At 41.1% G+C, this 15,909-nt stretch overlaps 1 protein-coding gene and 1 long non-coding RNA gene across 2 annotated transcripts; one reads left to right on the top strand and one right to left on the bottom strand.

The window, feature by feature from the left end:
• The first annotated feature begins 137 nt into the window (after positions 1-137).
• LOC134227383 (uncharacterized) lies at positions 138-653 on the top strand. The gene is made up of 2 exons (XR_009983667.1): positions 138-242; positions 325-653. It is a non-coding gene; the product is annotated as an uncharacterized LOC134227383 (long non-coding RNA).
• A 9,829-nt stretch (positions 654-10,482) lies between these two features.
• LOC134221692 (uncharacterized) lies at positions 10,483-15,061 on the bottom strand. Its single transcript, XM_062700879.1, has 3 exons — positions 14,488-15,061; positions 11,963-14,416; positions 10,483-11,921 (listed from the first exon to the last, which is right to left on the bottom strand). Exons 1-3 carry the CDS (start codon positions 15,059-15,061, stop codon positions 10,483-10,485), a joined length of 4,467 nt encoding a protein of 1,488 aa, XP_062556863.1.
• Positions 15,062-15,909: the final 848 nt, after the last annotated feature.

The following is a 15,909-nucleotide window of genomic DNA, read 5'->3' as shown; positions in this document are numbered from 1 at the left end:
CCATAGTCATTACGACAAAGTCAAGCATCCAGCAACACAACGTAAACAAAGTCAGTTAGCAGAAATCAGCAAGCTCAGCCAACCGTTGTGCTCTCTTTTTGTAAAAATAAAATTGTTTTCCTGAGCTAAAATTTAAAACTAGTGAGAAAGCTGAAAGAATACAGGAAATGGTCATCCGTCTAGGGATCAACGAGTTGTTGATACACCATATCAACAGATTGCAACATTTCTGCCACTGGAAGGTAAGTCACAAACATATTCAGTGCGTTGTGTTAAGTTCTGACGTTCCGAGAGTAATGTTGTGTTTTTCCTCTTGCTTTTCAGCGAATGGGTATATTGGAATCATCATCCTTCCGGTTGCTTGTAACTCCTTGCAGTTCGATGTGGGTCCTACTGAGAGTATCGGTTGGGAGGATGCGTTAAACCGGTTAAACTGCATTCGTGCTTCTGCACGAAGCTGAAATCGTAGCTGTAGTAGCTCAAGGATATTGGGATGAAGAAAAATGCGATATTGAGCGGTAATCTGATCGTTGTAACGGCCCCATTTGAATTAAAGAACATAAAGACATAGTTACGTTAGAATTGCCTGAAGAAACAAGTTTAAAAATGTGCCATAAGAAAAAGTTATTATATTGAATAATTGGACTTTACAATCTTCTATTTATTATACACATAAAAATGAATTTCTGTCTGTCTGAACTTTATAGACTCGGAAACTAGTGAACCGATCGACGTGAAAATTTGTATGGGAAAATCCATAAAGTACGTCACGCAAAAATCGGCGATTTTCAACCCCCCCTCCCCCGTTCGTCACACTTTTTGTATTAAACCTCTAAAATTTTTGTATGAGTCGTCACGCTGCTCGGAACCCCCCTCCCCCCTATGAGCGTGACGTACTTTGTGGATGCCCCCTATGCAGAGGTTTTTGGGATCGGGGAATGTTCAAATGAAACACCAACTTATTCGTAACACGAAAATTATTCAAGCAAATGGAAGGGAAGATATGTTTCTGTGGTGATTCAAACCCCCTCCCTCTTCTGGAAAGGGGGATCCCATACAAATGAAACAGAAATTCCTGCATAACTCGAGAAATAATCAAATAATAAATTATTTTAGGCGAAACAAAGTTTGTCGGGTCTGCTAGTTGAGAAATAAAAACAAATTATTTTACTACAAATACGTATAGATTGAATTTAACTTTATTTTAGTTTGAAAATAGAACGTGTTTTTCAATCTTGTGGCAGATTCATTCGCAATGCCTTTCTATTCCGTTTTCCACGCCGTTTGTTGTTGTCTGCGATTTTCTGTTGAACGCGCACATCCCGTAGGAATCCTTGAATTAGTGTATTGAAAATAATGTCAACCAATTTGTTAAAGCATGGTTGGCATACTGCATGTTCAAAAGCTTCATAAACCAGATATGCCTTTAGGCGAGTTTTTACATTTTTCCGGTTCTGGTAGAGAAAAGATTCAAACTTTTACTTGAAGCTGACGAATGCTAGCAATCCAATAGCATACAAAGTGCTGTTAGGAATTGTTATATTCCTCAAAAAGCATGCAGTTTCCAATTTAATGAAAGAATACTCCTCCCTTTGAAGACATTCATCATCCTTTTCAGCGGTTAATTTTTGCTTACATTTTTATGTGGTAACTTGCTTACGGCCGCTCCAATGATATACACCAATTTGTTCATTTCTTTTCTTAGCGCTACGGATGGAGATTTTAGTCTAAAGGCTCATGTTCATAGCCTGGTGACGCGGATGAATTTGGTTGCAGATCATTTAGATCATCTTCTTTGAGCAGCGGCTTAACCATATCACTTTGGCAATTAATACCCTCACCGAAGCCTTGCTCAGTAGCTGCGATCATTGCATATTTGAGTGCACTTCCAAATTGAAATGCATTTGGTGCTTGATTAAAGCCACATCGTCTTCTTATCTCCGAAAAAAAGTTTTCTAGGAAATCCTGACAAAGAGCATTGGTGCAAAGATAGGAATACAAGTAGTCTTTTCTTAGAATGTTCCACAACCATCGTAATGCTTTTATATTACTTATCCATCCTTTCAAATAGGGTGGTCGACGTTGGGTTGATTTTAAACATTTCGATTCCTTTTTCGCCTGAAATTTAAATAACAGTTTTAATAAGAATAGGTTTAACTTTGTATGTTTCAAGCATAATAGGACTCAAAACGAGTTCAGTCTTGTGGGCCGGCCTCACTATATATCATTCATATTTTTTTTAAATGTCGTAGATAGTGAATAGATGATTTTTAGCCAGATTACCTTGCCAATTGCGAAGCAGGCTTTCGTAGTGAAGTACATGCTGTTCAAAGTGGGCTCCACTTTTTTCAGAAAATCAAAATGATTTGAACTCGCCGTTATTGGAGCTCTGTATGGCTGAAATTGGATAAAGTGTTTTTAGATAGTCAATACATCAAAAAGCGATTTACTTGCCTTTCCAATCGAATCGGAGTATTTATCCTTCGAATTGAAAACGTCGAACAGCTTGTCGTGCATATCGAGAAATTTTGCCGTATCAAGAGCTGCATCTGGAAGTTCACACGTGTCTACATAATGACGAATTCCTATTGCAGAAGATTCACTGAGAGTGCGAGCAGATAAAGCCACATTCATTGCCGCGAATGGTGGAAGATCAATACATTTTTTCTGCAGCTTTGGAACGATTCTCAAAGGTGATGATACGTCAATGTCGTAAAGTTTTCTTATGTAATAATGCGAAGCAATATGATTCCCAAATACGGCATTGTGCTTGAATATAGCGTTTCTGGTGTTTTTCATCAGGTGAGGTGAGTCGTACATAATAAGGATTTCATTTCCGTCAATCGTCACTCTAGGTGGATCTGTTGAAGTTTGATTTTCGTGCACCATTTTCATATTAGTGCTGCATTGGTCCATCGTTATAAGCAACGGAATTAATCCACATTTCACCACAGCGCGACTCGACGCTTTCAACAGCTGAAGTAGCCGGTTACTCCCTAGGCTATTGTGAGCCAAGTAATATCCAACGGGCTATACGAAAGCAACACGTGTAAAAGAAAGAAAATAATAAGTTCAGTAGTACTTCATCTTACCTGTTTAAATTTCGAATACATCCCAGTAGCCATGACAACAACTGCCTCTGTCGCAAGAATGCGATGATCGTTCCTTTCAATACGCCTTCTGATACCATCATCCGGGAAACCATGGAAAATATCTGCCTTCGCGCTGTATGACAGGTCTTTTTTAATAGACATTCCATCACAAGTTAGGGTCACAATTTTATTCTTTTTTTGTTTCATTTCACTAACTTTTTTCTTAACAGCTGTGAGCAGTGTTGTATTTATTCCTGGCTGCAGACGTACGTGCTTGTTGTATTTATATACTGAACTCTTGTGGGGCAGAATCACATGCTTTGAATTCCGTACGTACCTGTACGTGCGAGGACCACTTAAGTACGCCCCAGCAGCAAACTTCATGGTAACAGCATTGTACCTCCGTCCTTTAGGTTTACGTGTTAAATTTTTTATGAAGTCTAGGATTACGGGATTGCGCCTCGCTCTTGCTCCAAGAAGTTCGTTCTCGCTTTTCAAGTGTTTTGCCGTTTTTAATGCTTGCCGAAGGTCGCTTATTTTGGTTTTTGCTCTTATAGAGCTATTGAGTCGCCGTTGTCCTGCCTGGTTTGAAACGAACAATTTCCGTTTCACAGATCTCAGCTCCTCTTTCATCGATTGGATAACGTTGTTTTGCACTTTCACTTTCGTTTTATACCACTCAACATCACTTACAGCGGACGAATTTTGTAGGCTTCTTAACAATTTGTCATCATATGACGAATCGGCCGGGCTTTTACTGTTGTTTTGACTGCTGTGAGGTCCACGTTCTAAACACCCACTCGATTCACCAAAAGGTATCGGCATCGATAGTGGAGCCGTTCGAGAAGAACTTTGATGTTCTACTTCCACTCGCACGTCTTCATACGAAGTATACGATGGAGAGGGCGAATCGTTATGGAGACGACTATTGCAGACTTCCGGTATTTCTGATCGTGCTTCAGCATATGAATGTTCCAAAGCTGAAGTTGAAATACATTGCGACAACTGATCAGTGACGAGCATTGATGGGTCACTGTACACGCCAAGGAGATTGTTTGCATTTAATTCAAACGATGAATTACAATCATGTGTGTGGAATCTAGAGGTTTCAGCGCGGCTTGAATCGATATACCTGTACATATCCGGATCCGGATTTTTGTGTGGGACCGCTTTATGCTTGTCGTCCACCTGTACCAAACTGTTGGAATCGACATTGACGTGGGCCTTTGTACATTGCTGCCATTCTAAAAAATCCAAGTCCCCTTCGATGAACTCTATTGCTTCATTTGAAACTAACCTTAATGTACAATTTGAACTTAGACAAGAATGTATGATTAGTTTTTGGCAACATTACCCTTTTTCTTTCCTGGAAGGTTCTTTGAAAGCATTGACAGGAAAGTGACCGGAGCAAATTCGTTTGTTCCTGAATGCTTGCGGTCCTGCTGCAGCAAACAGTTGTGTTGCTTCCGAAGAACAACATTTTCCCACCCAAGCATTACACCTGCGTTATAAAACTTTCTATAAGAAACATTCGTATATTCAATTATAAAGAAAAACTTACATTTCTGTGTCATCTGGGAACTGATAAAAGGAAATGCCGTATCCTTGTTGATTGCTGCACCAATAAAACTCACATTTGCGACCCATTTTTTGATTATAATGTAGCCGGTATCAGAAGCGGAACCAGGTGCCAGAAGCACAAATAATAAACACAAATTTGGGAGGTTATGTGCTAGGTTGTTTTATTGACAAACATTGACATGACAGTTATCGTACAACTGCAGCGCCGCCTACCAGGAGCATAACGACATACATTTAAATTGTCGGTTTAAAGTTTTACACAGGTGTCAGAGCAAAGATGAACGTCTGTTCTCTGTGCTTTTCTATTTGACGCCACTCTTGAGAAATCCCCGTAGCCATCCATCTGAGGGAAGTCCTGTTTTAATGCTTTTCCTTCTCGCGCTGCCAATTCCTTTGCAGCTCTTCTAATTTCACGGGCTGTTTTTGGGGTTCCGGATGAAGCACACAGAATTATCCAATCAGCAAGCATCTTCTTATGAGTTTAATTCAGGATTGTTTCGTTGCCATATATCTTGGTAAATTGGTTCCGAATTTCGAAGCTCAATGTGGATTTTGAGATGTTGTATTCCTTGTGTACCTTATATGCGGATGTCAAGCCATTGCGAACCTACTCCGACGCGCTTCGAAGTCGACCGCACGAACATTTTCTTTCAGGAAAATTTCATAAAGCTTTTTTAGAATCAAAATTAAGATAGGGGAGCTGTTCCGATGTCCATCTCACTGAACATATATTCATCTCATCGCGAAACTTATATTCAATATTTATTGATTCACATTAGATGGTGTTAGTAACAATATGCTGATACCAGCATTTTTGTACAAACAATTATTTTAAAAGGACTGGATTTTAACGATTTTCGAATGGTTTAAACTATGGTTCGTTTTTAATTGGTTTAAAGCATGATTGAAAAGAATTTAAGTGTGTGTATTAAAAGAAAAATGTACACACACTTAAATCACTTTACAGATTTCGGTGAAATTTCTCAGAAACCTGCGATTTATTTTAGTTGTGCATACTGCATGCTTTTTTCATATAAACTAAATTGTACTTTTCACATTCCCATCTCCAGAATAGAAATGTATTCATGAATACATACTAGGTTGAAAATATTATTTTTTAGAATCAACGAAAACAAATTTACAGTGTTTTGAAAAACTGTAATGTAGTAAATGTAATGTAATGGTTCGATGGGATTCGAACCCATGACCCTCAGTACGCTAGACTGGTGCTTTTAACAAACGACCTCCGAGTTCAGTTAACTTGAAAAAAAAATAATACGATCGTAATAAAATTGATTAATAGAGTGTTGCAGCAATCATAAATATCTAACTATCCCGGCACACTCAGCTAGTACTTTACTAAATATTGATAATAACAACACAGACAAACAGACATAACACATTGAACATTCACTCATCAAATTCATCGTCGTACACAGACTAACGACATCTGTTACTTTCACTTAGTCGGGCAAATCACGAACCAGATGGCGTTAGTGAGCAAACATCAAACTCGAGTAAATGCGAGACGCACGCCACTTGTGACCGATTGGCCAACTAATGATTATTTAAAATTACCGGTAAATCAGTGAACGAAGAGAATTTCATGAGTTGTATGTCTGTTTGTCTGTGATAACAACATAGTCGACGAGATACAGCACTCAATGAATTGAAACCTTGGTGTACTGAACGAAAATCTCTGTTAAACGATCCGGCCCACCAGCATTCGCAGTAAGACCTACCTAGCGAGACCATAGGGGTAGAGCTCTACAAGCGGCAATGTGGTTCGGCGTGGTGAAAGTTTCACCATCTCGCTTCAGTTGGGTGCGCTCGCTCTGCCGCCTCGGCTCTGACAACAACGCAACGATTGATACATGTGTAGCACTGTCAGCCAACATGGACCCGGGCATGTGTTCTGGAGTGTTAGAGCACAACACGACGAAGGTGAAGTGACGTTGAGCACGTGATCGATGCTTGTTTTGCATATTCAGGAGTTGATTTGAATTGAATCAAGGGATATATCTTCCCCGGTTCAATGCGGGGGAGTGACTAGCCATAGATAAAAGAGAGTGAACGAACGTGAAAGAAAGCGAACATGCCATGACCAAATCCGGATTTGAAAATCAATTATTTCTGCATTTTTGCAGATATGGGTTTGGCACAGTGCCTACAGCAAAATCTCTTGGATAAATCTTTCTAACGCTGCTGAGTGAGACCTCAAATAGCCTGCGCAGTGAAGGCGGGATATTAGCATTCCTGAAGAGGTGAATTTGATTCCCGGAACGATAGAGGGGATCTCTCGGTTTGGTAATTTTCTCGACTTCGCTAGGAAAATTAATGCATTTGGTTGACATTGAAATCTCTCTTCATTTTTTTCTGTTAAAGTTTTTCCATTACATACAGTCATATCTCGATATAACGTAACGCAATTTTTATTTTCGTTACGTTATATCGAAACACTTATTTTTTCAATTTTTTTATCTTTCTGAGCGGTTCCATATCATTTCAGCAACGAGTAATTTTCATATTTTTTTTATTTGAATGAAACCTTGCATACAAGTCTTTGGGGAAGAAAAACGCCGTTTTGCATACTTGGTTCGCCATTTTGAATCTAGCGTTACTTATGAGAAGGGCCTATGAAAGATGCACATGATATCTTCAAAAAATTGTATCTCGAAAACGATTTGTTCGATCGGTTTGGTGTCTTCGTCGAAGTTTTATACAATTATTGGTGCTATATGGAGAAAATATGCACGGTAAAAAAAAAGTTTGGTTTTTGTGTTTTGAACTAAAATATAGATTTTCCCCTAAAAGTTACATGTTAATAATTTTTTAATCATCCTTATGTTATAGCTAACTGAAAATGCTATCTAGTGCACAGTTGGTTGTTCTGAAGAAAAATAGGCTACAATGAAAAAAAAATTTAAATAACGATTTTCAAAAAAGCTATTAAGAAAAGTCAAAAAAGTTTGTCACCCTAATTTTATGAAAGTACATCAAATTTGCAAGCAAAAAGTACTTAGGTTACTTTTTTTAAGATGCACCGTTTAAAAGTTTTTACTGATTTAATCTTGATTTTTTTGATCAAGAGCTCACCTCACCCAAAACGAAGAACAAACCGTAGCCGGCGGCTCAATGATGCCATCTGTTCAGACCATACCTGATGTACCTGATTCGCAAAGCTATGAAAGTTTGGTCACGACACCATTCGCGTCAACGCTAAGCACAATTCAATCAAATGAAGACTTCACGATGCCTGTAGACGTTGAAATATTCAACCGAGGAATAGCAGCTATTCGTGTTTCGCCTATAGATTTAGGTAAGGTTAAAAATGTTCACTATCCTGAAAAAAAAGTGCGCTGAAATCATTGAAGGTGTACGAAGAAATCTTTTTAGACGCTAAAACAGAAAAAGCGAACGAGTTCGATGATGTCATAGAAAATATGAAAATTAAATTTTTAAATTTAGCCACAAGGCAAGAAAAACTATCAATTTTATCATTGCTAACAAAATCATGGTCAGTGCAAAAAATTGTAGACGAATTTAAAACCAGTAGAAATATGGCATCAGATGCAAGAAAGGAAAGAGATAATGTATTAGATTCATCTCAAGGTTCAAGCTCTGGAAAAGCTTTGAGTAATGAAACAAAAGAACTGGTTTTGATTTTTTTATAGGACGATGATATAAGCCGTGCAATGCCAGGCCAAAGAGATTTTGTTAGCGTAAAGACATGAAGAAAGAGATTAGCTGTTCAGAAAAGATTGTTAATGATGACATTGAGAGAAGCTTTTAATCGCTTTAATGAAATGTACGTCAATGTAAAAATAGGGTTTTCATCATTTGCAAGCCTCCGCCCAAGGCAATGTAAACTAATGACTATCACAGGAAGACATAATGTTTGCGTTTGCACTACGCATGAAAATGTCAATTTAATTCTACATAGCTTAAAAAAATACAATGCCTTGAATGATCTAAAAACAATAACGAATAGATTACTTTGCGAAAATAAGACAACTCATTGCCATCTACGAAGATGTAAAAACTGCCCAGATACCTCAGTTTTAGAAGACAGTTTATTGAAACAACTGGAAGAAAACTTTGTTGAAAAGCTTTCATTCGAACAATGGGTTACCACTGACAGATGTGATTTAGAAACTATTGTAAAGCAAACCGATGAGTATGTTTCATTTTTCAGCTCAAAATTAGAAATTTTGATTCCGCATGATTTTGTAAAAACCGAACAATCCAATTTTTTGAAAACTACAAAACAAAACTTGCAAGATGGTGAATTTTTAGCTATTTGTGACTTTTCTGAAAATTACAGCTTCGTTTTGCAGGATGAAGTTCAATCACACCATTGGAACGTGCAACAGGCCACAATCCATCCTTTCGTAATATATTATACTGAAAATATGCAAATTAAACATTTTAGCTTCATTATAATTTCTGAAGAACTAAGACATGATTCAGTCGCTGTTAATTTGTTTATTGATCAAAATAAAAACATAAAAAAAAATATTTTTTGTCAGATGGTGCTGCTTCACAGTATAAAAACCGAAAAAACTTTTCTAGCCTTTGTAAATTTAAGTCGAAGTTTGGTATTGACGCTGAATGGCATTTCTTCGCAACATCGCACGGAAAAGGTCAATGCGATGCTATTGGAGGTACGATAAAACGCATGGCTACCAGAGCAAGTTTAGCCAAAGAATGCGAACACCCGATAAAGACTGCAAGAGAGTTGTTTAATTGGGCAAACAAACGAAAAGAAGAAAAAACTTACAAAGTTGTCATTTTGTTATTCTACTACAGAAGAATACGAAAATAGGGTAGAGAACCATTTGGGCAGTACCCCCTATTTCTGTTCACAACGTTTGTTGGTTCAACCAACTAAATAGAAACAGCGTCACGAACTTTTAAACAACTTTATTGCGTGTTAAAGTTTCCTAGGGTAGAAATTCTTCATTAGATTTATTATTCTTGATCACTTGTGTTTCGACTTACGTTTTATGCGCTCATTGGCTATGCGATAGTTTCGCTACGTGAATTCACTGAATCTGCGCGCAAAATATATTTCTGCTGAAACACAATAAATAACTCAACATATTGACCAGCATCATGAAACTTAGTCCACGTGATTTACCTGCTTTTAACGGTTATGCAGTAAACGGTAGAACAAAGAAGAATATGCGTGGCCTGATAACTAGGAATCTAATAGAAGGGATTAACACAATTCAGATCAAATTCATTATAAATCACATTCCAATTTTACCTAATAAATTCAGACGATTTAGTATCTACGGATTCTTATGGAAATTATGCAATAAATTCAAGACAATATCTAACACCGCTTAGCATGGAGTGTACGATAAACAATTCTCCAACGAAGGCTGCCAATGACGTTCGAACTGTCACGTTCCTATCACTTATTGACGGCTGTCACTTCGGCGGTATGTGCAGGGTGCTGATCGACATTATAAGGGTGTTCGCAACACTCCCCCCCAGTAGGCGGTCCTCGGTCCGGCATACTCATCTTTCCTGCGATGTCCAGCACCGCCAGTTTCACTGCAGGTCGCTCATAGGTTCCGGAAATGGTCTGAACCGTCGCTGATCTTACTTGACCATCCTTCGAAGTCCGGGTAGCTATCACTTTTCCCTTCGGCCAACAATTCCTCGGAAGGTTGGAATCAACGATTACGACAATATTCCCAACGACAATTGGTTTCACAGGGTTGAACCACTTTGTGCGCCTTTGTAAATTCAGGGGCGTATTGTTCCACCCAACGCTTCCAGAAGTAGTTTGCGAGGATATCTAATGTTTACCAAGAGTGTCACGTTGCTCTAGCACTGTTGCTGCAAGGAACAAGAGGTTTTGAACCATTTGGGGATCCCACCAAAATTGATTTGGTGTTAAGGCTGGCGAAGATTCGTCGTCAACAGGAACGTGTGTTAGAGGTCTGCTGTTAACGACATTTTCTATTTTTATCATTAGGTTTCTCAGGACTTCATCAGTAGGCGAGTGACTCAATTTTATTACAGCCAAATTTCGTTTGATGGTCTGAATCAAACGTTCCCAGGTGCCTCCCATATGCGGGGAGACAGGAGGGTTGAATCTCCATGACGTAGTAGGTGTCGTGAACTCAGTTGCTAGTTTATGGTTATCGATCAGTGCTTGAGCTTCCTTGAGCTCTTTTGAAGCCCCTACAAAATTTGTACCTCGATCGCTAATTATTTGTATCGGAGTTCCACGTCTAGCAAAACAGTTGTTAAGGGCCATTATGCACGAATCGGTTGAAAGAGAATGGGCTATTTCAATATGGATTGCCCTAGTTGTCAAGCACGTCACCAATACTCCCCATCGTTTTTCCGGGCGTCGTCTAACTGTGACTTGATAAGGTCCGAAGTAGTCGACTCCCACGTATGAAAATGGACGGACGTAAGCCGCCAATCGCTCCTTTGGTAAGTTGGCCATCATCGGTGGTTTGGGCTTAGCTCGGTAGTTTTTACAATACTGGCAGTACCTGCGAGTTTTGTTACACTCTACGCGCACCTTTGGTATGTAAAACCTTTTACGTGCTTCGTTGACGAATGTCTCGTTACCTTGGTGGTGATATTTTTCATGAATATCTTTCAGCACTAGCCTAGTGAGGGAATGGCTACGGGGCAGGACTATCGGAAATGGAGTGTTTTCCCCAATATAATCGCACACATCTATACGGCTATGTATACGCATCAAGCCGGTGACGTCAAGAAAAGGACTAAGTTTGTACAACGGGCTTGTCTTGGGTAGAATTGGCTTACCTGGCGATATATCCTGCTTCGATAGCGTCCTCATTTCATCTCCATAACACTCAAATTGAGCCCGTTTGTAGAGGTAATTCTCCGCCTCTCGTAGTTCTCCGCTAGTTAATGGCCCTCGCAAAATTTGTTCAAAGTTCCTTTTGCGTTTTATATTGGTGACGAATCTCAAAACGTAGGCAGCTACACGCTGCAAGTGAATCCAGCTGGAATAGTTTTCAGGTTGTAAAGTATCTCTGGATTCTTCGACATAGTGTAACAGTAGGCGTGGGCGAAGTTCTTCCACCGTTTTCTGATTGAAAGATGCTATTGGCCATTCTTCTTCCTGTTTCGATAGGAAAGATAGCCCAGAAAGCCACCGGGAGTCGGCATAGAAACAAGAAGTACCGTTCCACTTTGTACCTTCATTAGCCACGTTAGATTTTCCTGCAAGCCATCGCCACTCCGATGCATCTGTTATTTCAAGAATTTCGCTAACGCGGAATGCAACGAACTGCGAATATTTGCGGTGATCTGATGTCGTGCATCCGTCCAAAAATATCTCCGCCTAATCTTCACTGAATGTCCTTGCTCAATGTTTTTTGCTAGCCGGGCACCAATTACTGCTGCCTGGCGTTCGAGACGACGAATTGATACGAATTTGATGGGTGCAACCCGACTCTTTGACCCCACTAACGAACATGAAATGTTATCTTCTTCAATGAATCGAAAATACGAAACTGCTGCGTATCCGAGTTCACTCGCGTCCACGAACGTATGGAGCTCCACGAGCCGTTCTATACCTCCCGATGGTGAAAGATGATAACATCGTGGTATTCTAACAGATTCTGCTACGGGAAGAAGCTGCAGCCAGATTTTCCACTTTTCCAGTTGCTTCGTGCCAATCTCGTCGTCCCACGAAATACCATCTCTCCAGATCTCTTGGAAAAGCAGTTTCAGAAGTATCATATAGTTAGACAACATTCCAAGGGGATCGTAGACGGACATCAGCACGCGTAAGACGTCACGTTTCGTGGGGTGTTTGTTGCCCGAAAGTAGCTGCTTATTCCGGTCGGTCGACAACTTGTAGCGAAATTCGTCTGTTCTTGTGTCCCACCACATACCTAGGACCTTCTCTAAAACTGCATCCTTATCTCCATCCAGCCTTTTCTCCGTTGCTTCCGTTTCGCCTAGTGCTTGTGTAAGGATTGTTGAATTAGAAATCCAGTTTCTCATTGTGAAGCCTCCCTGTTGGTGTATGTAACGGACGTCCTTCGCTAGTTTTACAGCATCTTCCACGGTGTCGACGCTTGCCAACATATCGTCGACGTAGTGACCTTTGTTTATCACTTCCACAGCTTCCGGGAACACTGATTGAAATCTTGCGGCGTTCTCTTTTACGACAAACTGAGCACAGCTTGGTGAACACTTGGCTCCGAATGTCATCACCGTAACAACGTATTCACTGGTTTCATCTTCTTGATCGCTCCACAGAATACGCTGGCATTGCTGATCAACGTTATTCATTCGGATGCGGAGAAACATTTCGGCAATATCTCCAGACACAGCTACACGTTTTTCACGGAATCGATATAATACGGAAGGCAATGGTGTTAATTGATCCGGTCCCTTCATTAGTACACTGTTGAGCGAGGTTCCTCCGACGGTCGCTGCAGCATCCCAAACGATTCTCACTTTATTGGGTTTATTTGGGTTATAAACAGGGAACATGGGCAAATACCACACACGGCGTTCAGATTCCTGTTGCTCTTCTTTAGATAGCTTACGAACATATCCTTTCCGCAAATAATTGTTCATCGTTGCCTTCAACGTAGAAGCCAATTCAGGATCTCGCTGCATTCTTTTTAACAGGCATCGATGACGTCGCACTGCCATGGGTCTGCTATCGGGAAGCTGGATGTCATCAAATTTCCATAGCAAACCAGTGCAGTATCTTCCGTTCTCGAATTTTGTCACCGCACGCATCATCTTTGAAGCACGTTCATCTTCAGTTGACATGGGCAAGCTATCTAGTTTCGAGATACCAAGGCTTTCCAACGCAAAATAGTTTTTAACGGCAGAGTTAAGTTCATCGTCGTCCGTTGCGTGATGACACATATGAAAGCTATGTGGAACATTTGTCGCGGTTTGTAGATCATTGGTAATACATGTTCCAAACACCATCCATCCCAATCGTGTTTTCGCTGCCATCGGTTCGTGTTCTTCGCCCTCTTGGCTCTCCACAGGATGTGCTACTCGAGCATTGTTCATCCCAATAAGGATTCGTGGTCGAACATTAGAGTACGAATCAACAGGTAGTCCTTTTAGATGATCATAATTTTTCGAAATTTCTGCGAACGGCAAGGACTGACATGGCAGTTTTAGTTCCTTGACTGTAAAAACATCTGTAAGACGGTATGCGGTTGTTTCACTGCGTGTTCCAGAGATGTCTAAAGCAACTATTGTAGCTGAATCTTCATAGCGGCAAGCATCACCAGTCCATCGAAGACACAATGGATAGTCTCGCCCTTTCAATTGCAGCTTTGATGCAAGGCTATCCTCCAGCAATGTTACGGAAGAACCAAGGTCAAGGAACGCGTAGGTACGAACTTTTATTCCGCGGTTGTGTAATATAACTGGAATATACTGAAACAGTACGGATTTACTGTCAGCTTGGTGAGTATTGCAAGTATGAACAACGTCACTTTGGGTAATTGGACTATCAGTAATGTTTTGCCGGTTGCCAGTCGCACTTACAGCAAACCCTCGATGATCCCTGGCATCATTGTGCAATAGTTTGTGATGCTTGAAAGCGCATCCGTTTTTACCACAACTTCTGTTCAGTTTGCACGGTCCTTGATGCCTGGCCAGACAACAGCGGCATAGTTTGTGTTCACGTAGCGAATTCCATCGCGAAGCATGATCTAGCGTTAGAAACTGCTTGCACACTTCAACGCTATCGCAGCATCCTTGGCAAATTATGCACACGTCGGTATGGTTACTGTACTAGCCGCTTCGGCGAGGGTGTATAACCATGTACTGAATTCCGTTAGGGTTACGCGGAATAATCCTTGACGATAGGTAGCCCAATTCAGTCGAATCATAGGTGGTAGACGATCTACGAGACTTTGGAGGAGTGAAATATTGCAGAGATGTTCATCCAGGTTGCAGTTGTGGACGGTGGCTACCATGTTCCTGACGGCTATAGCAAAGTCAATTAGCGTCCCCAGTCTATCTGGCTTGGGCGCCGGTAGTAACTGAATTTTTTGAATAAGGGAGTGGACTATAATTTCTGGCCTCCCGAATAGCATTTTGAGAGTTGCTATAACGCTGTCGAGATTTCCAGGGTGGAGCAGCTGACAACGTACAGCCTCGAGGGCTTTCCCTCTCAAGCATTTTTGTAACCGCATCATATTTTCCTCCGGGGTGTATCCACAGATTCGTGTCGTGCTTTCGAAGGTACCATAAAACAATGGCCAATGCTCTGGGTCACCATTGTACTCTGGAAGCTCTTTCGACACGGCTTGTCGAGCGGCTATTTGGCTCCTATTCAGTATTGCTGTCTCGTTACCGATTCCCGTCGCTTGAAGCGGATTTGTTTGCGGAAATTCCATGCTAGGACGATTTGGAATGGGATGGCAGGCCATAGACTGGCCTCGATTGTGGATTGAGCACCGGTGAGGAATGGTATTGCGGATTTGGTAGAACCGGAGCAGGTGGTAGGCCAATAGCTGTCATTCGTGGTTAATGAGCCGAAAATGAATGACACTGTGCGGCTGAGTTTGTCGCTCCACCAGGGTGTGACACCGATGGCATGGAATTGACTTTTGAACTCGGTATTTGGTCAACTAGCAACTGGTAGCGCTGCAGAAGATGCTTCATCTCAAGTGCTTGCTCTTCTTCTAGAAACCGGAGCCTTAACTCTGATGGCAGCTGCGAGACAAGATTCTGGCGGGTTAATGATGTGGAGGAGACGGGTGTGGAGTGCGATTCTTGTCCGGAAGGAGCTGATGTAGAGGTTGCCGGAATGGTTGATGGTGCGGTTGTCATTAGCGGGTCGACGACCGGGATTGAAACAAAGCTCGTATATGTACGCATTGCGTCGTAAGCACTGATCGATGACGATGGTTGCAATGCTTGGTTCGAGAATAGGCCACTATTAGAAACAGGTGGTACATTTGTTCTTCCCTGTGCGGTTTGCACTACAGACGATGGTATGGGTAGCGCTGGTGAGACATCGGATGCGGTTGTTACGGGAGCAGAGATTCTGGCATCATGGCATCTCTGACAGCTCCAGTCGTAATCAGCGATGGCATCGGTTACGCCCGCACAAGCAAAGTGGTACCACCTTTGGCACTCATCGCAACTGACCATCTGGCTTGTATCAGGTTGTCTACACAGCAAACAGCTTTGTTCTATGCTATGTTCATCGTGGCCTTCTGGTGAATGCGACATTGTGCAA

This window comes from Armigeres subalbatus, chromosome 3 (genome assembly GCF_024139115.2).
Source record: "Armigeres subalbatus isolate Guangzhou_Male chromosome 3, GZ_Asu_2, whole genome shotgun sequence".
In the NCBI taxonomy this organism is placed as follows: domain Eukaryota; kingdom Metazoa; phylum Arthropoda; class Insecta; order Diptera; family Culicidae; genus Armigeres; species Armigeres subalbatus.
The sequence above is the reverse complement of the archived record's forward strand: the minus strand, read 5'-3'. Positions and strand labels throughout refer to the sequence as shown.